Source organism: Palaemon carinicauda, chromosome 13 (genome assembly GCF_036898095.1).
Source record: "Palaemon carinicauda isolate YSFRI2023 chromosome 13, ASM3689809v2, whole genome shotgun sequence".
NCBI classification, from domain to species: domain Eukaryota; kingdom Metazoa; phylum Arthropoda; class Malacostraca; order Decapoda; family Palaemonidae; genus Palaemon; species Palaemon carinicauda.
In genome coordinates this window covers 122,804,316-122,830,638 of record NC_090737.1, presented here as the reverse complement: position 1 = coordinate 122,830,638, position 26,323 = coordinate 122,804,316, and the positions used below count along the sequence as shown (strand labels likewise).

At 35.0% G+C, this 26,323-nt stretch overlaps 1 protein-coding gene across 1 annotated transcript in view; it reads right to left on the bottom strand.

The window, feature by feature from the left end:
* Positions 1 to 6,447: 6,447 nt before the first annotated feature.
* Positions 6,448 to 26,323, bottom strand: part of trpl (transient receptor potential-like) — a 39,021-nt gene continuing 19,145 nt past the window's right edge. Inside the window, exons 11-19 of the mRNA XM_068385774.1 lie at positions 24,764 to 24,933; positions 20,229 to 20,448; positions 19,349 to 19,472; positions 12,847 to 13,042; positions 12,107 to 12,280; positions 11,029 to 11,254; positions 10,323 to 10,539; positions 9,367 to 9,623; positions 6,448 to 8,960 (exon numbers count right to left, since the gene is read on the bottom strand). Coding sequence (XP_068241875.1) covers positions 7,828 to 8,960; positions 9,367 to 9,623; positions 10,323 to 10,539; positions 11,029 to 11,254; positions 12,107 to 12,280; positions 12,847 to 13,042; positions 19,349 to 19,472; positions 20,229 to 20,448; positions 24,764 to 24,933 — 2,717 coding nt within the window. The 3' untranslated portion in view covers positions 6,448 to 7,827. The remainder of the gene's footprint in view (positions 8,961 to 9,366; positions 9,624 to 10,322; positions 10,540 to 11,028; positions 11,255 to 12,106; positions 12,281 to 12,846; positions 13,043 to 19,348; positions 19,473 to 20,228; positions 20,449 to 24,763; positions 24,934 to 26,323) is intronic.

The window sequence follows — 26,323 nt, the reverse complement described above, 5'->3', positions numbered from 1 at the left end:
CAGTGTTCATCATTTTACGAATACTTCCTTACTTAATTGAACTAATGATTTATTGGTTTTAACTGTCGTATGCTAGCTTCACTCATGATTAAACATTATCTCATTGCTCCTACGTTCTGGGATGCGGACTATGTTGTGCTATACACGTTAGCCCCGTGGGCAAGTATTTTGGTGTTAATTATCTATTATACGAACTTAACAAAGGGGTGTATACACAGTGGTGGAAGGATGCTCCTATGTCATGAGCTATGACGACAAAAGGAGCAAAACGGGTAATTTTCATTAAAATCTGTAACTTTGTTAATAGAGGTTTCCGCCAGTAGTATATAGGATTCAAAATAAAGTATTTGCAAAGATCAAGTCAATTATTCAAGCTTCAATGTCTTAACTAACATTGTACCAATCTATAATAGAACCAATTATGAAACTAGGCCTAACACTGTAACTTTATCTCAACATCAGTAAATGGATTTCTCAATCAACAGTTTGTTAAGGAGATGTACACTAATAGGATAGGTTTGTCTGTTGAATTATCAGTTGCTACTCCCTCGTCCCATCTAGTCCTACCTGAGGAGGAGAGGGGTTTCAGTCCTGATCAGGTAGACATACAGTCATTACCATGGAAATTGTACTACACACAATAACCTACACGTTTCCCATGTCGTTAATATGGAACTTCAGATATTTAAATGGAAACAAAATGTTTGGGCCTGCCTGGTTTCACCTCTATTAAGACATTCTCTAAAAGGCTGGTAAACAGTAGCATCTAAATGCTATATACAAGGACGGAAGCAATATACAAGCTATCATAAAATCACAAGATGAGACCTTGGGAATAGGGGGTTTCCTTCTTTTAAAAACTCAATTTTAGCAATAAAGGTTATACGGTCTCCACTGTGTTGCTCATAAGTAAACACGTGTACATTTAGGCCAATTGTTTACAACCATGCAGGACATACAACATATGTAGGCCTACATGTTTCAGTAAGAAGAAAACTATAAAATCTAACTTCTACCTTGTAATGGATGACTGAAGAATAATGACTACCCTATATTTCTCTCCTGAAGAAAGTTCAAAATGGGATGAGTCGCTCCATTGAAAGTTCTCGAGCTGAATCTCCCTCTAGACTTCTTGAAGCAACAGACAGCAATTTTTTTTCTTGTCTATGCAATTTTTATATTCCTTTAAGACTAAATTTCTTCAATGCCAAGATGAACACTACAACTTCCAACCCATACAGGCCTATGTGAAATGCTTAAAACAAGGAATTCGACACAGTTCACGAGTCATGACCTATTTCACTTGCAATGTACCTTGAAGCACGGACGCGATGGTATTAACTGAAAACTTTACAATAAAGTTTCAACAACCAGACTTCCTGATGCTGTTTTAGTTTCCTAACTGGCCAACGATTCTAGATTATGAGGTAAACTGAGAAGAAAACAAAAAGCTTCTTTTCAACTGCTTTCTGCAGTGGCAAAATTAAATTCTGATTGTGATTTTTTCCGCTGATAAGGCCGCTTCTTCTGTATTTTTTTAGTTTTAATAATGTTTTTAATAAAACAAACATATAAAAAATTAATTCGGGTCTATAGAAAACCAATAAATTGTTGTGCAATGTATTCTTTTTGGACTTTGACTTGAGGTGAAAATTCTAAACCTTGCCCCAATTTAAAAAAAAAAAAAATGATAATGGTGACCATGATAAAAATTATGGTGATAATGAAAAAAAAAATCATAAATGCGTTTCTCATTCCTAAATAAAAAAAAAGTGTGATTACTGTAGTTATAGTCTATGAATTATAAACATTTTGAATGATATCTAAAAGATATAAGAAAGAAGATAATTTTTCTCAGGTTACTTAAATATCATCGATGCAGTGTATGAAAATGAATTAGGATGAAAAAAAAAAAACCTTTTAGCTAGAGCGTTTGAACAAAATGCCTCGCGAAAACTTAACTCTATCCCAACAGCAGCCCATAATCCAGAGAAACTCTCACCATATGCATTTTTAGCGGGAAATATCTGGCGTCCCATTGGCTGATTCTTTCTCAGCTCTGATTGGTGGTTGTAAATGACGTCATACAATCGTATTTTTATGAATGAATTTAACGGGGACAGGTGAAAAACCTATACTTATTTTCAATGAATTATGACTGAAAATTACAATATTTATGGAAATATGCTTATAATAATTGTTAATTACCTTATAAATAAATAGTAATTCTTGATGAAGTATATCACCCAAAAAAATACGTCGTATTTGAAAGAATACTTGACTGTCCATTTGGCTACAATGTTAGATGTATGTGTGCGTATGTTCGTGAAGCTGTAGTAACTGAAGGGAACCACCAATCACAATTGAGGAAGATTTGGCTAATCAGAGGACAGGAATATTGCCTCCAAGAGAAAGTTACGGGGCCTTATGAGTTGCTGTTTGAGAAACATGCCCGAATTTCATATCCCGAATTTCATATAGTTTCCAAACGCTCTAGATATGATAGAGCAGTCCCTGATAAGACATTTTAATATCATATTCTATAGATTTTGTTTACTAATTCGTTATTTTTAATCTTAAAATACATACGTCTTTGCGACGTCATCAACAGTAGGATGAATTTCACAGCTTGTCTGTCCTTTCTTCTGCTTGCTGGTTTGAGTGAGTAATTATTATATCAAGCTTAATAGCGAAGTAACTATGCAACTTTAACTCGTATTTTGTTACAGTTACATTAATCACATGTTTATTGGAAAGTATGTCGTCATAAAGGGTAGGAGAAAAATTTTGAGATAAATGCTGACTTAAACATTGAAAATCTTGTGGAAACAAAATCTCAAAACAATCATTTATAAATGAAAATGGATCTTATATCATCAGTGTTTTATGTATAAAATAGGAAGGATGAAAGAAGTAAGTCCCTAACAGTGTTTGAACGAAATATCTCTTGTGAAAATTACTCGTTTGCCAACAGTATCCCATATCGTATAGGATTCCTCTCACCTTATGCGTTTCCTTAGCGGGAAATATCTGGCGTCTCATTGGTTGATTCGTCTTCTGCTGTGATTGGTGGTTACTGTATGTGACGTCATGTAATCTCGTATTTTATGAATGCATTCAACTGGGGAGATGTATAATACCCATACTTATTGTAGACATATTAAGACTTAGAAATTAAATGTTTATAAAGATAAGCACAAAATATTACCAGTTCACTAATAAAATAGGCAATGGATCTTATTCACATGCGAAAGTTAACTAAAAATGTCATTTCAAAGGAATAATTAACTGGGTTCTGGCTACGATGTTAGATGCGACTGTGAATTTGTAAACAAAGGCAACAGCCAATCACAGCTTGGAAGATACAACCAATCAGAGGACTTGAATATCTCACTAAAAGAGAGTTTTGGGGACTTATGAGTTGCTGTACAAGAAACCTGCCAAGATTTCCATGAAATAGTTTTCAAACACTCTAGCTATGAGGGACCCGGACCTGAATAGTTTTTGATTTTTGATTAAGGTAATTAGAAGTATGCACATCTTCAAAATATATTGAATCAGTCCCTTATAAGATATTGTAATAACACTTTTTAAACGAGGGATAAGCCTACATTGTAATAACCAATTTGTTTTTTATTTAAAGAAATACGCCTTTGTGACATAAGGAGTAGGATGAATTTTAAAGCTCGTTAAATGACTGATTAATTCTGTTTGATGGTTTGAAATTGAGTGACGTATTGAGCAAAATGTGGCTAATATTGGATATCCAAATAAATACTATTACTTTATCGAGCTTATATAGTGAAGGAACTACAGTGCATGACTGTTATTCGTATTTTGTTACATTTCAAGTATAGTGTAAATTATTTGAAGGAATAGTTGAATGATTGATTACAGCATTAGATGTGTGTGTGTGTGTGTGTGTGTGTGTGTGTAGTAAACAAAGACAACAACCAATCACAGCCGAGGTAGTTGTAGCCAATCAGAGGACTGGAATGTTCCGCTCAAAGGGAATTCCGAGCATTTATGCGCTGCTGTTCGAAATATAGACTTGAATTTCGATGACCATGCATTTAAATAATGTACTGAAGATTTTTTTTTCTAAGGGAGTGTCATTTTTTTCCTTTTCATAATATGTAGAGACAGTCCCTTATACCACATTTTAATAAAATATTCTATCAGAAGAATAAATTCTGATTACCATATTTCATATTAAGAACAATATGGCTTAAGGACGTTATAAAGAGTAGGATGAACTTTACAGTTTGTCTAAATGACTGATAAATTCAGTTTGCTGGTTTGCGTGAAGTGGCTAATATTTGATATTCGAATAGATACTATTTTTGTATCAAACTTAGATAGCGAAGAAACTGCATTACTATAATTCGTATTTTGTTGCATTTTAAGTATAATGTAATTATTCGAAGGAACAACAGAATGTTTTTGGCTGACAAGATTTTAAAAATTGAAATACGGGACACCTAATTTGTACATTTTGATACAAGCTGTTCGTTGCATGTGTCAAAGCATTACAGTATTGCAATCAAACATGTTTTGCATCTTTATAGGATATTATAACTAAAGTTATCTGCTATAAAATATTGAATAAATTGCAGACAATAAAATACACATGCTTGAGGGTACACTCGGGTAACTATTCTATCTTATTTCCCATCCTTTTGTTTTGTTGAAGTTTTCATAGTTTATATAGAAAATGTCTATTTTAATGTCATTATTGTTCTTAGAATATGTTATCTTTCCATATTTCCTTTTCTCACTGAGCTATTTTCCCTGGTGGGGCCCCTGGGTTTATAGAATCCGGGTTTTTCAACTAGGGTTGTAGCTTAGCAAGTAATAATAATAATAATAATAATAATAATAATAATAATAATAATAATAATAATAATAATAATAATGAAAACCTTTCCACAATCCTTTCGAAATTATTTTCCTCATTGCTGTTATGTTATATTTCATTTGCTATATTTTTTTCACTGGATCCAACTGCTACCAAGAGATGATGGTTTGGGTTGAGTATATATGATGAGATCAGAGCAGGAAGAGTATATTGTTTATTTATTATTTTTCTTTTTTATTACTGTAATAACACTTTTTATCCGAGGGATAGGCCTATATTGTACTTACCAAAAATTTTGTTAAAAAAAATACGCCTTTGTGACATAAGGAGTAGGATGAATTTTAAAGCTCGGTGAATAACTGATTAATTCTGTTTGATGGTTTGAAATTGAGTGACGCAGCCTATTGAGCAAAATGTGTCATTTAAGTAAAATGACAAAAGGTGTTCCGGGGAGGGTCGTTACGGGACAAATGTCATAAATATGGGATAGTCCCGTTAAATAATGGACGTCTTGTGACCCTGATTCATGTAGATCATGCTTCTCCATAATGCATAAGAATATTCCAAGAGGTCTGATTGACCCTCTTGCTCATAATGTGTGTACATTGGTTTTTAAGAGAAACTTTATCCTGTGCGAAATCCAGCTCATTTTTTACTTTAGATCAGTGGTTCCCAACCTTTTCTTCTGTCATTTCCCCCCTGCACCCAGTTCAACCATACAGATTTCCCCCTTCATGCCCCGCCCAGCCCTCATTCCCACTCGCCTGCCTCAGAAATGGGCATGATACTCCAAATTCTCCCCTTGAATATCATGTCAGTGAGGAATGATATGATCATATCACAATTGAATGGTTAACAACAAATTGCCGCACATACTATGTGGACATTTTCCGCTTGTTTTAGTTAGTAGGTAGTGTAATTATTTCCCCCCTGGAAGGTTCAAATTTCCCCCCAGGGGGAAATTTCCCCCAGGCTGGGAACCACCGCTTTAGATCCTCTCCTGCTTGAGGGTACACTATTCTATCTAATTTCTCCTCCTCTTGTTTTGTTAAAGTATTTATAGTTTCTATGAAAGATATTTATTTTAATGTTGTTACTTTTCTTAAAATATTTTATTTTTCCTTCTTTCCGTTCCTCACTGGGCTACTTTCCCTGTTGGAGCCCCTGGGCTTATAGCATCCTACTTTTCCAACTAGGGTTGTTGCTTAGCAAGTAATAATAATAATAATAATCATGTTCACTGATCATCCTAAATCATGTATCAGAGCTACATCACTAGAAAAATTCTACTCCCTCTATACATGTTATCAAATCAAATGAAAATTTTCAAACCTATAAAAAACTGGTGGACTGAAAGTTTCCCAAGATTTTCATTTCTAAAAGACTTAGAAAACGATGCATCAAGACAGAATTCTGGCATATTAATCCTATGAATGAATATCAAGTAGATACTTGGTACTGCATATTATGTACTCACTCTACGAGATCAAGCAAAAAATGTGGGCGAATTTTCATTAGAATTTGCATGTTTCTAGAATAGTTATGGTTTGATCATGCTGAAAAAAAAGATAGGAATGAAAAAAACACTGTTTTGTTACTGTTATTGAAACTGTTTTATTTTTATCAAGATGAAAAAGAAGCCCCTGTTCACGCACAAAGTACGCAAACAAGGACTTCTGCATTGTTTTTCCAATGCATGAAGTATATCGTGGATGGCATTGTAAAAACTGGCTGTTAAACCCCGAACTAATAACAAAGATAATCATTATAATAACAATGATAATAATTATAAGGTATAATGTGTAAAGTCGAAAAAAAAAGAAATATTAATGAACTGAATCTTGTTGAACCTCACATAATCTCTGTATGATGTAGTTTTATTACCAGCAAATACTTGGTATCTGGCCTACAGCAAATCACCAAGGTGGATATCACTGGCATGGTATTCATTATTCCCTTTTTGATATTTCCTATGTGAGGACTTTTTTTTTCGGTAAAGAGAATAACAAGAATAGTTACACCAATCAAGAACTGTCGACAGAGTAATTCAACTGTAGTTTCCCACCAATTGGGGTAACTGTCTCTTGTAGAAACACTTCTGGAATACTTTAGAATCTAGGGATTTATGCTGTACTGCGCTTTCTATTTAGGGTAGAGTACAAGTAAAGCAGTGCTTGGTTTCTAATTGTCTAAAAAAAAGCAGTATTTGTAATATTAAACATTATAGATTATGTTTTTCAAAGATATTCATCAATAAAGGCAACTGGGTGTTCTTCTGCTGTAGGTGACGCAGAATCAAACTAACTACCATAAACATCTGACAAAGAAATGCTCCTCAAGGTGTTTTCCTTTCTGACAAAAATCTCAACCTCAGACAAGAACTGTTAGCAGATATTTCCATCAGGTTATGAAAATTCAATAAGAAAATTCCCCCATTTTTTTTTTTTGGATTACTAGAACTCTGCTATAAGTTTACAGAAAAAAAGAAAAATCTATTAATTTTCATTGGAGCAGTATTCTGACATAAACACAAGAAAATTGTCTGGCTAAAAGTCCTTAAGCACAACTGTAAAATAGCTCAACACTATGAATGGATAATAATGAATAAAAAAGGCGTATCAACAGATTAATATGCAATGGTGTAGCAAAGCAAAGGAATACTGTATATTAAAGCCTATGTAATTAAATCCAGCATACATTTCGTTCTTAATATCACAAGTGTCATTTAAGTAAAATGACAAGTTTACAAGAGATAAAGGTCACGTTATTGCTGCATATCTTCCTTAGTACATTGTACATTATTTCACTGAAGATTTTAGAAAAGAAATGTACACTTAAAGTTTAGTAGTTTCAAATCGTAAAGGAAATTATTTTCATCAACATACTAAACAATAGGCAACCTTTACCACATCATGAACTATCATACAGTATTGAATATACAGTTATATTTGCTAAATCAAGTTAGCAATCTACAACCAATTCCCTGGCTTTGGTTTGGTTGGCATAATCAGCGGTTCATCCTGATCTCCTCCAGCATTAGCCTGGAATGTTGCTGCTGGAGGAGTAGCGGGCTTTTGCTCTGGACTAGCAGCAGGGATCTGAGGCGCTGCTTGTTTTTCTGAAGGCTTAGGGGCCTCAGACTTCCCTGGTAGTTTAGGGGCTTCAGACTTTCCTGATGGTTTGGGGGCTTCAGTTTTCTCTGCTGGCTTGGGAGCTGCAGACTTTTCTTCTGGTTTAGGAACAGCAGGTTTTACTGCTGGTGCTGGTGCTGGTACTGGTGCTGGTGCCTCAGGTTTTGCTACTGGTATGGGTGTTGGAGGAGGTGATTTTTCAATTTTTGCAACTGGGACAATCCTGTTAACATGGGAAGGTGATTTTTGGACAGGCGTTTCTGGAGGAGCAGGTGTAGATGGTATCACAGCAATAACTGGATTGACAGGAGTGCGCTTGTCATCCTTAGAATCCTGCTTTATAAGTGGTTTGGTTGGTCGCCTTACGAAATCCATTGTCTCAAGATCGTCAGATCCGGTGAAATTCTGGCTCTGGATCTGCTGGACTCTTGGTGCTGGTTTACGTGATGCTGGTGGAGGGAGAATCTTTCCAGGTTCAGGGCCTTTTAGGGCGTCCTTACTTGGCAAACGTCCAATGTTAGCCAGCTTTGCTGGTGGGGGACGAGCAATGTCTTCCTTGACAGGTTTAGCATCTACCGGGATGAAGCCAGATGATTTTACTTGACTGGGCTTGATTCCACATTGGGCTTCAGCAGGGGGCTGACTTTCCTTCTGGGTTTTAGCATCATCTTTCTTTGCTTGTGGAACAGCTTTTTCTGAAACTGTTGTTATTGTGACAGGTGGTTTAGGTCCGGTAGGTTTCGGTGCTTGGGATGTTTTGTTATTACTTTCACCTTTCTTTTGCTCAGAAGTTTCTGCAGGTTTACTGCCTTCAGATTTCTTCAGTTCACCAAGTTTCTTCATGGATTCCTTGGAGAAGATGTTAGCTGGTACATCCAAGGAGATATCGGCAGGTGAATTTTCGCGCTTCTTAAGAGTTGTTGGTGTACGGCGTCCAGGTACTGTTAACTTTGTCAAGTCCTTAGCTTGTCCTGAAAATGAAAGAGAAACAATTATAAGTTTATTTTTTTGCAGTTGTATTCGATAAATAAAGAGGGCTATCAGCACTATTTGGTCTCATCAAAGACAAGTTTTATAAAACAAAATAATTCACCATACTTTAGACATACTTTTAAGTTTACATGCAGCATTTCTGTGCTTCTGAAAAAATACTGTTACTCTAGAAGTATTATTTTCTTGGCTTTTATGTTTAGCCTTTGCGTGTGTAAAAATAAAGAAAAAAAGTAAATTTTATGTACTATGTTGTACATAAAAAAATACCCACAATTGTAAAATAAGATGAGAAACTATGAGAAGTGAGAATCTAAAAGAAAAAAATCACATGTAACATCTGAGTTCTGAACCCATTCACCAAAGCAAGAACTAAAAAACACACACCATCCTTCTGGCTAGGTGGTGACCATGGTTTTGATCCAGGCTGTGGAGTTTCTGCAGGTGAAGCGTGTGGGCTCAGGTCAAGATTCTTGATGGCATCCAAAAGATGGGGACCAGTGTAGAGGTCAGGGAAAGGAGAACATCCTCTTGAAGAACCGGGAGATCCGTCAGGAGTCCCTTCCTCCATCTTCCTGCGAGCCTTCTCCATGGCAGCTTGGAGGTTACCCAGGGTTTCTGAGTCACCGGATCCGATCTGAGATCTGTTCAAAAAGATATGGACCTCTGTTTTAGTAATGTTGGAGAAAATAGGTAAGAAGTATAGATATATTGGATAACAGTCGTATTTTCTTTGGGATATTTAAACCAACGTTAATAGGTAAAAGATGATGCAATTTGATATGTTAGAAAAATAAGAAGCAGACTGTTTGCCAACAGAAGTAGCATCTAAACTAAAGTAACTTCAAGTACTTGTCCAGAAGGTTATTTAACACTACCATATGGTTAATACATAGGTAAAATCCAAAGGATCACTGGGCCTACTCCATTCTTTTTTCCCACTTTCCTAACTAATTAACCCTTTAAATAAATTTTACTAAAACCTCTAGCCTACACCTCACCCTGCCCTTTATTTGATCTTTCAGTGAGTTGAAAATAGCAACCTAATGCATCTGCAATCAACCGGTTCATGTTCTTTTATATTTACCACAGATTAATACTTGGGAAAATTATGGGACATTACTTGTGTTATGTTATTCCTTACTTGAAAAATCTGGTAAACTTTTGGATTTTCACCAACATGCTAAGTAGGCCTCTCTCAAATAAGTTGACAGAATTTATATATGAGATGGAAACAAAATAAGTATGTCAAGCAAAACCCTTCCCAATGTTTTTTTTTTTATGGAAAACGGAGGAAAATATATTAAAACACGATTGATAAAAGAAACCGCTGCAATACTGACGAGCACAATTTGGTAGAAGAGACGATGGTGGCCAGACTGGCTGGTTTGGAACTGGCAGCTAACTTGGCTACGCGGCGGAACTTGCTGGTAGCGCTCTCATCTTCGCCCTCTTGCTTATCCTGCGCCTTCAGAGTGGATTCTGAACCCATGGCAGGTGACACGTGGAAGTCACGCATCAGACGTCTCTCCCACACGCGCATCTTGCGACCCAAAGCAGCTGTTTTAGGAGAAAAGAGCAAGGAGGTACTTGTTAGAGGCAGATTATTCTGGCGTGCAAAGTACAAACGTTCAGAGGAGCAAACTTTAAAAGGCTTTTCTCTTACTTGACATGGAATCTCCTCCAAAATAGAAAGAACTTCTGTATATATATATATATATATATATATATATATATATATATATATATATATATATATATATATATATATATATATATATATACTAAGAACAAATACATTAATAATAAAAAATTAACAAACGAATAAAATCTTCAACAATTAGCAATATAATTAAGACAAATTTAGGTATTGGTAGGCTACCTAGTAGGCCTATTTCAAAATGAATATCATAATGATAAAAGACTCTTAAATAAGAAAAATCACATAAGATAAAACTTTAACTTCCTTCAATCCTAAACTTAAATCAATTGGTTTTTGAAAAATCTGAAAAAAAAAACCATGATAATTGAAAATAACATGTTACTTACCTCTGCTCTTCTTAGCGCACATTGTAACGTCCATGCCGTTGGCATCAAAGAGATCAATCAGTTCGAACCTGAGAGACGAGATGTCACCCTTGACTTCGCTGATGTCATCCTCGTTGACGGGTCTTTCCTCGTTGCGTCGCTGGAGGGCGCAGACGTATCGCCAGATGAGGGCTCGCATGACGCCCAAGTAACGGTAATCGCGAGCCTTGCGGCGTCTGGTTTGAGTCTAGAAGGAAAATTGAAAATGTTTTGAAAAAAAAGGACTATTTGTTTTAGTTTATGAGAAGGGTTGAGTAAGTTAAAATGGGAATGTTTTATATAAACAATGTTTTTGTATGCAATTTATAAAAATACCCAGGCTAAACTTATATTTCGTATAAGGATTTTGAAAGGGTTTGTGTGAAATTTTAGCCAAGGAATATGGACCATAAGGAAATACTTTATATAAAATTGCAAACTGCTTATGGAGAATCTTAAGTCCATCCAATATGAGAAATGGTAAAAAAAAAATGCTTGTCCGTTAGTATGCAAATGAGTCTAAAAATGAATTAAACAGGTTAGATGATGGAAGGTGAAACGAGAGAAATGGCAGAAACTATTTAAATGGATTCTAAGAGACAGAAAATTACATGTGTAGGCATTATGGCCGACCGCTTTTCTCTCTCTCTCTCTCTCTCTCTCTCTCTCTCTCTCTCTCTCTCTCTCTCTCTCTCTCTCTCTCTCTCTCTCTCTCTAAAGTCTAATCGTTTAAACTAATTCCCTCTACCCTAGAGCAAATGGAGTCTCCGCGGATGGACTAAAAACTCTTTGAGACATCCAAAATCCTTGTGACTCTCTCTCTCTCTCTCTCTCTCTCTCTCTCTCTCTCTCTCTCTCTCTCTCTCTCTCTCTCTCTCTCTCTCTCTCTCTCTCTAAAGTCTAATCGTTTAAACTAATTCCCTCTACCCTAGAGCAAATGGAGTCTCCGCGGATGGACTAAAAACTCTTTGAGACATCCAAAATCCTTGTGACTCTCTCTCTCTCTCTCTCTCTCTCTCTCTCTCTCTCTCTCTCTCTCTCTCTCTTCCCTAACACCTACCCTAGTAGACATCCTTCTGAGCAGTTCTTCCTTTCTGGTTGACTTTCCAAATAGTCTCATGATGCTCTTCGGTGTAGGGAAGATGTTGAAGGGAGGGGGAAGAGTGTTTCCTTCCTCGAAGTAGGACATCCACAGCTTGGTACGGGCGAACTTCCATTCGGTGTCGGCGTGTTCCTGAAGGATTTGAAGGACACTTTGTTAAGTTGAGTCACACGGTTTCTTTAAGTGAGGTGTTTTGCAAGTTTGTAGTTTACTTTGATTATCATTATTGTTATTGTTTCATGAGATGGTAATTAATCAAAGAATGTATTTTTGAAGATATGTGTGTAAAGTATATATATATATATATATATATATATATATATATATATATATATATATATATATATATATATATATATATATATTTATATTTATATATATAGATACATATACAGTATATATATATATATATATATATATATATATATATATATATATATATATATATATATATGTGTGTGTGTGTGTGTGTGTGTGTGTCTATGTCTGTGTATGTAAACTTTCCAAAAATATATATATAGTCTACCTGTGATGCATGTAACAAAGATTATATTCCCATAAAATTGCAAAAGTATCAAATTAAATACTTATATATATATATACAATATATATATATATATATATATATATATATATATATATATATATATATATATATATATATGTATATATAGGTCAAAGAAGGTCAAATTACTCACAACGATGAATGAGTAAGAGCTGGACATCATAGCGATGAGGAGATTCAGCAACACGATGATATTGATGACGGAGTAAGACCCGAACATGAGCATGGACCAGAATCGTGTGTATTCGCGGATGCCTGTCAGTTCGAAGTCCTCGAGACCCACCATACCGAAACCGGCCCAGAAGAGGGACTGCGAAGACTCGAAGAGGCTGTAGGGGGAGAAAAAAAAGTCCACGGTTAGGAGGATTGAAATAGAGGGAAGGAATAGAAGACTGATAAGCGGGGAGAGAGAGAGAGAGAGAGAGAGAGAGAGAGAGAGAGAGAGAGAGAGAGAGAGAGAGAGAGAGAGAGAAGATTCTTTAGTCAGGAAAAGAGATGGTGACTTAGAGATAGAGATATCCTTGTAAGCATAAGGTAGAAGTACAAGGTAATTCTCTGAAGCAAAAGGTAGAAGTATAAGCAAATCTTTCTTTCCATATTCATAATGATTACCTTTTACTTGCGAGGATATCCTCTAAGCAGAAGTAAAAGGTTGACCCGTGTTTCGGGAGCGCTTAGTTACCTGTTGGAACCAGTAAGATTTCATTTGTGTTGTCAAGATAAGAAAAAGTTTAGTATTTATAATACGTATTTAATGCCCTGTTTTTACTTGTATTTAATTAAGTTTACGCATCAGAAAGAACACCCCCACCCCTTGCATTAGCAGTTCTTTGACCTTTTTTTAGCTCCCCCACCCCTTGCATTAGAAGTTCTTTGACCTCTTTTTAGCTCCCCCACCCCTTGCATTAGAAGTTCTTCGACCTTTTTTTAGCTCCCCCACCCCTTGTATTGGAAGTTCTTTGACCTCTTTTTAGCTCCTCCACCCCTTGCATTGGAAGTTCTTTGACCTCTTTTTAGATCCCGCACCCCTTGCATTAGAAGTTCTTTGACCTTTTTTTAGCTTCCCCATCCCTTGCATTAGAAGTTCTTTGACCTCTTTTTAGCTCCCCCACCCCTTGCATTAGAAGTTCTTTGATCTCTTTTTAGCTCCCCCACCCCTTGCATTAGAAGTTTTTTGACCTCTTTTTAGCTCCCCCACCCCTTACATTAAAAGTTCTTTGACCTCTTTTTAGTTTCCCACCCCTTGCATTAGAAGTTCTTTGACCTCCTTTTAGCTTCCCCACCCCTTGCATTAGAAGTTCTTTGACCTCTTTTTAGCTCCCCCACCCCTTGCATTAGAAGTTCTTTGACCTCTTTTCAGCTCCCACACCCCTTGCATAAATTCTTTGACCTTTTTTTAGTTCCCCACCCCTTGCATTAGAAGTTCTTTGACCTCTTTTTAGCTCCCCCACCCCTTGCATTAGAAGTTCTTTGACCTCTTTTTAGCTCCCACACCCCTTGCATTAGAAGTTCTTTGAACTCTTTTTAGCTCCCACACCCCTTGCATTAGAAGTGATTTGACCTCTTTTTAGCTCCCCCACCCCTTGCATTAGGAGTTCTTTGACCTCGTTTTAGCTCCCACACCCCTTGCATTAGAAGTTCTTTGACCTCTTTTTAGCTCCCACACCCCTTGCATTAGAAGTGATTTGACCTCTTTTTAGCTCCCACACCTTGCATTAGAAGTTCTTTGACCTCCCTTTAGCTCCCCCACCCCTTGAATTAGAAGTTCTTTCTTTGACCTCCTTTTAGCTCCCCCACCCCTTGCATTAGAAGTTCTTTGACCTCCTTTTAGTTCCCCCACACCCTTGCATTAGAAGTTCTTTGACATCTTTTTAGCTCCCCCACCCCTTGCATTAGAAGTTCTTTGACCTCTTTTTAGCTCCCACACCTTGCATTAGAAGTTCATTGACCTCTTTTTAGCTCCCACACCCCCTTGCATTAGAAGTGATTTGACCTCTTTTTAGCTCCCCCATCCCTTGCATTAGAAGTTCTTTGACCTGTTTTTAGCTCCCACACCTTGCATTAGAAGTTCTTTGACCTCTTTTTAGCTCCCACCCCTTACATTAAAAGTTCTTTGACATCTTTTTATCTCCCACACCCCTTGCATTAGAGGTTCTTTGAACTCCTTTTAGCTCCACCACCCCTTGCATTAGAAGTTCTTTGACCTCTTTTTAGCTCCCACAACCCTTGCATTAGAAGTTTTTTGACCGCTTTTTAGCTCCCACACCCCTTGCATTAGAAGTTCTTTGACCTCATTTTAGCTCCCACACCTCTAGCATTAGAGGTTCTTTGTCCTCTTTTTAGCTCCCACACCTCTAGCATTAGAGGTTCTTTGACCTCTTTTTAGCTCGCACACCTCTAGCATTAGAAGTTCTTTGACCTCTTTTTAGCTCCCACACCTCTAGCATTAGAAGTTCTTTGACCTCTTTTTAGCTCCCACACCTCTAGCATTAGAGGTTCTTTGGCCTCTTTTTAGCTCCCACACCTCTAGCATTAGAGGTTCTTTGACCTCTTTTCAGCTCCCTTACCTCAAGCATTAGAAGTTCTTTGGCCTCTCTTTATAGCTCCCACACCTCTAAAATTAGAAGTTCTTTGTTCTCTCTCTTTAGCTCCCACACTTTTAGCATTGGAAGTTCTTTGACATATATTTCTAGGTTCCATAATTTTAGCATTAGAGAGTCTTCGATCTATATTTTGAGGTGCCTTACTTCTAGCATTAGTACTCTCTATTTTTAGTTGTCTTACCTCTGGCATTAGAGGCTCCTCTTCGCTGTTCTCTTCTGTCTTCTAGTTTTCAAGATCTTTCATTAGATTATCTGTTTCTTTCGAGATTTCATTGTCTCTTTTCCTTCGTTCGTCAGTGTCCTTCTAGATTTCAAAAGAGATTTCAGTGCCGCGAGTCCTCACTTCGTCAGATTCCTCACGGAAATCGAGGGCTTTTATTCTTTACCTATCTGGGCAATAAGTAAAGAGATGAATACTATCGATTTCTCCGCATACACTCTTATACCAAAGTAAATGACAAGCAACATGATATATTTATCAATGTCGTCTGGATATGTCCTTACTTCAATGACGAATTTTGGGACAATCCTGTTGAAGAATTACACGTCACTCACCATTCAGTTGAACCATTCTGCTTCCATCCTTTCCCTGCAATCCGTTTTTGCACAGATACAAAGCCTCGTACTTTTTCCAAGAGTTTCCTTTAATAAGACATCGTCGCAAAAGCCCAAGCAAAGGATCCTTCAAGGCGCATACATTATGATCTTTAAAGCTCAGCTGCCAACGGAAGATCCCGTGTCTTTCTATAGGTCAGGCGATATAAAACGAACGATTGGCAACTTCGGCAGCAACCAAAACCATCTGTAGTTGATGGTGTTCCGATGGCGTAACACATAATTCTTACCTGCAGCTTCCCATTCCGCCAGAACGCGATCTCTGTGAGTTAAGTGAAATCCTTCTCCCAGTCATCAACTAATTTCCTCTTACTCCTATTGACGCGCAATTCCTTGGTTAGATTTCGCCAGCTACATACAGATCATGTGAGGTGTTGCAGGCAACGTTTGAAAAAATGAAGATCAGGTCTTCAGAAGTCATTTGAAGCTCGGGGAGGAGTTGTTCAGGACTGCTCCTGGAAATTTCAGTTCTGGAGTCATTCAAAAATCCATGTTAAGTATACGGCTATGTCCTTTGAAGACTTTTGGAAATTCGGAAAAGTTTTCTTCCGAAACCGTTCTGAGATTCTGTTCTGGAGGCATTCAGAATTCCATGCTAAGTCAATGGCTATTTTTTTTCTGAAGCCATTTGGAAATCAGGGAAAGTTTTTTTCCAATACCGTTCAGAGATTCCGTTCTGGAGGCATTCAGAATTCCATGCTAAGTCTATGGCTATTTCTTCTGAAGCTATTAGGAATCCGAGAAGATTTTCTTCCGAATTCTTTTAGGACTCGCGAAAAATTCCATTCTTGTTTTATAACAACAACAACAACAATAATAATAATAATAATAATAATAATAATGAAATAATAATAATAATGATAATAATAATAATAATAATAATAATAATAATAATAATAATAATAATAATAATAATAATAATAATAATAATAATAATAATAAACTACGTGATTTGATTTATGGATTTGAGTTGAAAAGTTTTGAAGACGCTAAACGCACAACTTTGCTGTTTGAAGGAAACTTTAAGATACCCGGACGAAGGGCGAAGGGTAATTGAGGTTTAAAGCAAACCGAATTGAAATAGTTGATTTCAGCTAAATCATTTCAGGTTTGGGATTTAGAACAATCTATTTCTGGTACGAATCGATATATATATATATATATATATATATGGTTTATACATGTGTATATACATGCATGTATATAAGCATATGCAGTATATGAATATTCTGTGTATATATGTATATTTAAACGATGTATATATATGCATATATATACACACAGACATATATACATACATATACATATGTATAATATATACATACATATACATATGTATAATATATACATACATATACATATATATATATATATATATATATATATAAATTATGTATATATATACATACATATACATATTTATAATATATATATAAACTATATTTATATATTATATGAATACAGTATATTTGCATGTACTGTACACACACACACACACACACACACATATATATATATATATATATATATTTATATATATATATATATATATATACATACATATACATACATACATATATACATACATACATACATATATACTGTTTTTACATACATACATCCCTAAATACAGCAGCCAACGTATTCTCCCAACTGTTTATACATGCAAAAGCAAATGTAAAATGCATATCACCAAGTTATGGCTTAACCTTTATATTTCATCGAGAATCCAGGTGTGGACAAGATATCTGTCGGCAAGCCACTGTACATTTCGTTCTTCAAAACGGAATAACATCTTGAAATCACGATCAAGTGTGGGTAAACGGGGCATGTATTGTTTAACATGCCTCACATCCACAAAATCTGCCATCGTGCTGAGAATCGGACAGAACAACCTTCTCTTCGAACTGCCGTCTGCTACTGACCAGACTCAGCTTTTTCGAAGCATATGCTCTTTATATGAAGTAAAGGGTCTTCTTTATGTATAACCATTTACTTTTATGTGATTATAAGGATATGCTTTTGCTCTAAAAGTAGAAGCTTTTGCTTGAAATGTTTATGAATACAAGTAGAAGGATTTCCTTCATATTTTGCAAGTATAAGCATATCCTTTTCTTTATGAATACCGCCCATTAGATTGAAAAGCGGAGAGAGAGAGAGAGAGAGAGATAGAGAGAGAGAGAGAGAGAGAGAGAGAGAGAGAGAGAGAGAGAGGTTGAGTGTTAAGTAGATAAATGCACAAAAAGGGAGTTAGAAAAATGAACACTCGTAATGATGAAGGAGAGAGAGAGAGAGAGAGAGAGAGAGAGAGAGAGAGAGATGATGAATGAATAAAAATGGTTTTAGAAACAAAAGAACACTCTTAATGATGATGGTAGAAGTAAGGATGCATTAAAAACACACACAGCTGAAATCTAAAAAATATTTTTAGCTAATCTTATCACATCAATTATCATATTAAAATGGTTAATTGAACTTTCCGATTAATATTAACTGTCACGATCCAATATATTTTGAGTATAACAAGTTTTGAAAATGACTTTTGAGAGTTTTTGGTGCGTAACATTATGATGTTAAAGTTCGGTTCCAGTGGATCTTTAAGGCAAGTTTTGCATTGATATATTAAAGATAAATTTTAATATATACTGTTAAAAAAAATCGTAATTTAAATGGGGAATTTTCCGTAATTCTACCATACTTTGTTATTATATTTTACGGGCTGGTGACCGTAATATCACTCCTTTACGTCAATATATCCGTTTTTAAAAAGGTAAAAATCCTGGATTAATGTTGCCAGGTATTTGCCCCTTCTTTTTGATAAATTTTTAAGTGTAGTTAAAGAATTTAGTGAGTTTTATAGTTAATTATACAGTATATAAGAAATTTTATGGATCTTGAGTTCTGTAGTTAAGGAGGATACGGCAAAAGCTCTTTACAATAATGATAAAATGCATAGGCTTAGCAACTACATCCTGGAAAGAATTATCAAATAAGCCTTCCCTTTACCGAGAAGTAACAGTTATGGAAATTTTCTTGTAGCGTCTGCAACCTCACCATCCTTGTGAGCAAAGGATGGAGGGTTTGGGGGAGCCTATAGGTCTACCTGCTGAGTCATTAGTAGCTATTGCCTAGCCCTCCCTGGTCCTAGCATGGATAGGGATGGGGCTTGTGCAATGTCACTATCCCTTGCCTCTGCCATTCATGAGTTGCCTTTAAACCTTTAAACCTCACTATTCTTGTGAGCAAAGGATGGAGGGTTTGGGGGAGCCTATACTTCTACCTACTGAGTCATTAGTAGCCATTGCCTGGCCCTCTCTGGTCCTAGCATAGATGGGGAAGGGGCTTGGACAAGGTCACTGTCCCTTGCCTCTGTCATTTATGAGCCGACTTTAAACCTTTAAACTGCAGAATACTCACTTGTGGAAGCGACGCCACTTCATGCAAGCATCGCCCTGTTTAGACCAATCAGCTTCGCCTCCGGGCAGAGAGTAACACTTCTGCTTCTCCAAGTCGTTGTAGTACCAGAGAAGTTGGGTTAGACCTTGAAGAGAAGAAATAAAGATGAGTATTTCTTTTTAACTTAGAGATTCGAAAGAATAAAGATAAGTTTCCCTTTTTAACTCAGAGATTAATATTGTAGTGCCGCGTCTTTTGGCCTCTTTGTATCTTTTAGATAGATGGGATGGGGAGGAGAAACAGCATTTGAATTAATGCGGTTTTTTGGAGCATTTGTTCCAGTTTATATCTTTCGTATGTGGTTTTTTGAGTATTTATTTCAGTTTGCATGTTTCATACTTGAATTTTGAGAATGAAGTTTTTTATGTTTATGTTTTTTGTTAATTTTGGTTTTACATTTGATGGCGTTAGATAGCAGATGAATGGTTCTCATATATGTATATATATATATATATATATAGTTGTGTATATGTATGTATGTATATATATATATATATATACACTATATATATAAATATATATATATATATATATACACACCTATATATATATATATATATATATGTATATAAACATACATACATATATATACATATATATATCAATATTTATATATACATATATATATTAATATATATATTTATATATATATATATATATATATACATATATATATATATATATATATATAGGCTATATATATATATTCATATATATATATATATATATATATATTTATATAATGAGAACCATTCAACATAAGTAAATATATAAATAAAATATCAACGCCAACGAAAAACTAGAATCTCGCAAAGACAACCAAAGAGAAGAGAATTTTTACCGCAGGCAAAGGCGAAGAGCACGAGAGTGTAAATGAAGAAGAACTTAACGATATCGATCACCATACGACCCAAGGAGATCTGCAAGGGTCCGAGATATGGGTTGATGCTGAAGATGTGGACTAGTTTCAGGGCAGACAGGATGTTGGCGGCAGCGAACAGACCTTCGGAGATCAGCTGGGGATCGAACGTGTTCCACTCTTCGCGGGGAATGAACGCGGTCTGGGGGAGGAGGGGGATAGGATGAGAAAGGTGTTACATTTGCTAAGTGATGCTAATAATAATAATAATAATAATAATAATAATAATAATAATAATAATAATGATAATATTAATAATATTAGTAATAACAATAACGATAATAATAATAATAATAATAATAATAATAATAATAATAATAATAATAATAATAATAATAATAATAATAATAATAATAATAATAATTAATATTGCAGCTATCCAACTAAAAAAATTGATATTTCAAATTTTTATCATTTCTTGGGGAGAAAATTTTTAAATCCATTTAGTGGCCTCTATGAAAAAAAAAATAATCATGAGGGGTTAAAAGCAATTATTCAAAATTTAAAATCCCAGTATTTCTAGAAGTTTTTTTTTTTTTTTTTAGGGAGAAAATTTTGAAATGCAGTTAGTGGCCTCCATCTAAAAATAATAATAACAATAATAATAATAATAATAATAATAATAATAATAATAATAATAATAATAATAATAATAATAATAATAATAATGAAGTGGTTATAAAATCAATTATTCAAAATTTCAGATGCAGGGATAATTCTAGAAGTTTCTTTTTTTTATTTCTTAGGGACAAAATTTTGAAATGCAGTTATTGTCCTCCATCAGGAAAGATATTAACAGCTAAAACCAATTATTTAAAATTTCAAATGCAGGGATCTTTCTAGAACAACCAGCCACCCTCCCAATCCAAAAATATTAATTGGGGGTTAAAACCAATTATCTAAAATTTCAAATGCAGGGATATTTTTAGAACACCCAGCCCATAATCTCTAAAAAAAAACCAATAATTGCAAATTTCAAATGCAGGGGATAATTCTAGAACACCCAGCCCATAATCTCTAAAAAAAAACAATAATTGCAAATTTCAAATGCAGGGATAGTTCTAGAACACCCAGCCCATAATCTCTAAAAAAAAACAATAATTGCAAATTTCAAATGCAGGGATAATTCTAGAACACCCAGCCCATAATCTCTAAAAAAAAAACAATAATTGCAAATTTCAAATGCAGGGATAATTCTAGAACACCCAGCCCATAATCTCTAAAAAAAAACAATAATTGCAAATTTCAAATGCAGGGATAGTTCTAGAACACCCAGCCCATAATCTCTAAAAAAAAACAATAATTGCAAATTTCAAATGCAGGGATAATTCTAGAACACCCAGCCCATAATCTCTAAAAAAAAACCAATAATTGCAAATTTCAAATGCAGGGATAATTCTAGAACACCCAGCCCATAATCTCTAAAAAAAAAACAATAATTGCAAATTTCAAATGCAGGGATAATTCTAGAACACCCCAGCCCATAATCTCTAAAACACCAATAATTGCAAATTTCAAATGCAGGGATGATTCTAGAACACCCAGCCCATAATCTCTAAAACACCAATAATTGCAAATTTCAAATGCAGGGATAATTCTAGAACACCCAGCCCATAATCTCTAAAAAAAAACAATAATTGCAAATTTCAAATGCAGGGATAATTCTAGAACACCCAGCCCATAATCTCTAAAACACCAATAATTGCAAATTTCAAATGCAGGGATGATTCTAGAACACCCAGCCCATAATCTCTAAAACACCAATAATTGCAAATTTCAAATGCAGGGATAATTCTAGAACACCCAGCCCATAATCTCTAAAAAAAAACAATAATTGCAAATTTCAAATGCAGGGATAATTCTAGAACACCCAGCCCATAATCTCTAAAAAAAAACAATAATTGCAAATTTCAAATGCAGGGATAGTTCTAGAACACCCAGCCCATAATCTCTAAAAAAAAACAATAATTGCAAATTTCAAATGCAGGGATAATTCTAGAACACCCAGCCCATAATCTCTAAAAAAAAAACCAATAATTGCAAATTTCAAATGCAGGGATAATTCTAGAACACCCAGCCCCATAATCTCTAAAAAAAACCAATAATTGCAAATTTCAAATGCAGGGATAATTCTAGAACACCCAGCCCATAATCTCTAAAAAAAAAACAATAATTGCAAATTTCAAATGCAGGGATAATTCTAGAACACCCAGCCCATAATCTCTAAAAAAAAACCAATAATTGCAAATTTCAAATGCAGGGATAATTCTAGAACACCCAGCCCATAATCTCTAAAAAAAAACAATAATTGCAAATTTCAAATGCAGGGATAATTCTAGAACACCCAGCCCATAATCTCTAAAAAAAAACCAATAATTGCAAATTTCAAATGCAGGGATAATTCTAGAACACCCAGCCCATAATCTCTAAAAAAAAACAATAATTGCAAATTTCAAATGCAGGGATAATTCTAGAACACCCAGCCCATAATCTCTAAAACACCAATAATTGCAAATTTCAAATGCAGGGATGATTCTAGAACACCCAGCCCATAATCTCTAAAACACCAATAATTGCAAATTTCAAATGCAGGGATAATTCTAGAACACCCAGCCCATAATCTCTAAAAAAAAACAATAATTGCAAATTTCAAATGCAGGGATAATTCTAGAACACCCAGCCCATAATCTCTAAAACACCAATAATTGCAAATTTCAAATGCAGGGATGATTCTAGAACACCCAGCCCATAATCTCTAAAACACCAATAATTGCAAATTTCAAATGCAGGGATAATTCTAGAACACCCAGCCCATAATCTCTAAAAAAAAAACAATAATTGCAAATTTCAAATGCAGGGATAATTCTAGAACACCCAGCCCATAATCTCTAAAAAAAAACAATAATTGCAAATTTCAAATGCAGGGATAGTTCTAGAACACCCAGCCCATAATCTCTAAAAAAAAACAATAATTGCAAATTTCAAATGCAGGGATAATTCTAGAACACCCAGCCCATAATCTCTAAAAAAAAACCAATAATTGCAAATTTCAAATGCAGGGATAATTCTAGAACACCCAGCCCATAATCTCTAAAAAAAACCAATAATTGCAAATTTCAAATGCAGGGATAATTCTAGAACACCCAGCCCATAATCTCTAAAACACCAATAATTGCAAATTTCAAATGCAGGGATAATTCTAGAACACCCAGCCCATAATCTCTAAAAAAAAACAATAATTGCAAATTTCAAATGCAGGGATAATTCTAGAACACCCAGCCCATAATCTCTAAAAAAAAACAATAATTGCAAATTTCAAATGCAGGGATAGTTCTAGAACACCCAGCCCATAATCTCTAAAAAAAAAACAATAATTGCAAATTTCAAATGCAGGGATAATTCTAGAACACCCAGCCCATAATCTCTAAAAAAAAACAATAATTGCAAATTTCAAATGCAGGGATAGTTCTAGAACACCCAGCCCATAATCTCTAAAAAAAAACAATAATTGCAAATTTCAAATGCAGGGATGATTCTAGAACACCCAGCCCATAATCTCTAAAACACCAATAATTGCAAATTTCAAATGCAGGGATAATTCTAGAACACCCAGCCCATAATCTCTAAAAAAAAACAATAATTGCAAATTTCAAATGCAGGGATAATTCTAGAACACCCAGCCCATAATCTCTAAAACACCAATAATTGCAAATTTCAAATGCAGGGATAATTCTAGAACACCCAGCCCATAATCTCTAAAACACCAATAATTGCAAATTTCAAATGCAGGGATAATTCTAGAACACCCAGCCCATAATCTCTAAAACACCAATAATTGCAAATTTCAAATGCAGGGATAATTCTAGAACACCCAGCCCATAATCTCTAAAAAAAACCAATAATTGCAAATTTCAAATGCAGGGATAATTCTAGAACACCCAGCCCATAATCTCTAAAAAAAAAAAACCAATAATTGCAAATTTCAAATGCAGGGATAATTCTAGAACACCCAGCCCATAATCTCTAAAAAAAAACCAATAATTGCAAATTTCAAATGCAGGGATAATTCTAGAACACCCAGCCCATAATCTCTAAAAAAAAAAAACCAATAATTGCAAATTTCAAATGCAGGGATAATTCTAGAACACCCAGCCCATAATCTCTAAAAAAAAACCAATAATTGCAAATTTCAAATGCAGGGATAATTCTAGAACACCCAGCCCATAATCTCTAAAAAAAACCAATAATTGCAAATTTCAAATGCAGGGATAATTCTAGAACACCCAGCCCATAATCTCTAAAACACCAATAATTGCAAATTTCAAATGCAGGGATGATTCTAGAACACCCAGCCCATAATCTCTAAAAAAAACCCATAAATGTAAATTTCAAATACAGGGATAATTCTAGAACACCCAGCCCATAATCCCTTTAAAAAAGAAGAGAAACATCCTCACTTGTGGGTTTCTTGCGATCTCCTGATTCTGCTGGATGTAAGCCAGTAGCCTGAGCATCATGGTCATGACGTAGAGCGAGTCCCGCATGATGTCCATTATGTTCCACATGTTCCTCATGTATTTGCTGAAACCATTCCGCACTATCTCTTTCACTTCTTCCCATAAGAAGCCTGTGATGGAGAGAGAGAGAGAAAAGGAAATGTGGCTTTTTCGACTGAGAGAAGAAAGATGAAGTTGTTCTAACAGAGCGAAAAGGAAATATGGTTTTTTCTTGACTGAGAGAAGAAAGATAAAGTTGTTCTGACAGAGCGAAAAGGAAATATGGTTTTTTCTTGACTGAGAGAAGAAAGATAAAGTTGTTCTGACAGAGCGAAAAGGAAATATGGTTTTTTCTTGACTGAGAGAAGAAAGATAAAGTTGTTCTGACAGAGCGAAAAGGAAATATGGTTTTTTCTTGACTGAGAGAAGAAAGATAAAGTTGTTCTGACAGAGCGAAAAGGAAATATGGTTTTTTCTTGACTGAGAGAAGAAAGATAAAGTTGTTCTGACAGAGCGAAAAGGAAATATGGTTTTTTCTTGACTGAGAGAAGAAAGATAAAGTTGTTCTGACAGAGCGAAAAGGAAATATGGTTTTTTTCTTGACAGATAAAAGAAACATGAAGTTGTTCTGACAGAGAGAGAAGGAAATGTTTTTTTTCTTGACTGAGAGACGAAAGATGAAGTTGTTCTAACAGAGAGAAAAGGAAATGTTGTTTTTTCTTGACTGAGAGAAGAAAGATGAAGTTGTTCTAACAGAGAGAGAAGGAAATATGGTTTTTTCTTGACTGAGAGAAGAAAGATGAAGTTTTTCTAACAGAGAGAGAAGGAAATGTGGTTTTTTTTTTCTTGACAGATAGAAGAAAGATGAAATTGTTCTGACAGAGAGAGAGAAGAACATGTGGTTTTTTCTTGGCAGATAGAAGAAAGATGAAGTTGTTCTAACAGAGAGAAAAGGAAATGTTGTTTTTTCTTGACTGAGAGAAGAAAGATGAAGTTGTTCTAACAGAGAGAGAAGGAAATATGGTTTTTTCTTGACTGAGAGAAGAAAGATGAAGTTGTTCTAACAGAGAGAGAAGGAAATGTGGTTTTTTTTTCTTGACAGATAGAAGAAAGATGAAATTGTTTTGACAGAGAGAGAAGAAAATGTGGTTTTTTTTTCTTGGCAGATAGAACAAAGATGAAGTTGTTCTAACAGAGAGAGAAGGAAATGTTGTTTTTTCTTGACTGAGAGAAGAAAGATGAAGTTGTTCTAACAGAGAGAGAAGGAAATGTGGTTTTTTTTTCTTGACAGATAGAAGAAAGATGAAATTATTCTGACAGAGAGAGAAGAAAATATGTTTTCTTGACAGATAGAAGAAAGATGAAATTGTTCTGACAGAGAGAGAAGAAAATGTAGTTTTTTTTTCTTGGCAGATAGAAAAAAGATGAAGTTGTTCTAACAGAGAGAGAAGGAAATGTTGTTTTTTCTTGACTAAGAGAAGAAAGATGAAGTTGTTCTAACAGAGAGAAAAGGAAATATGG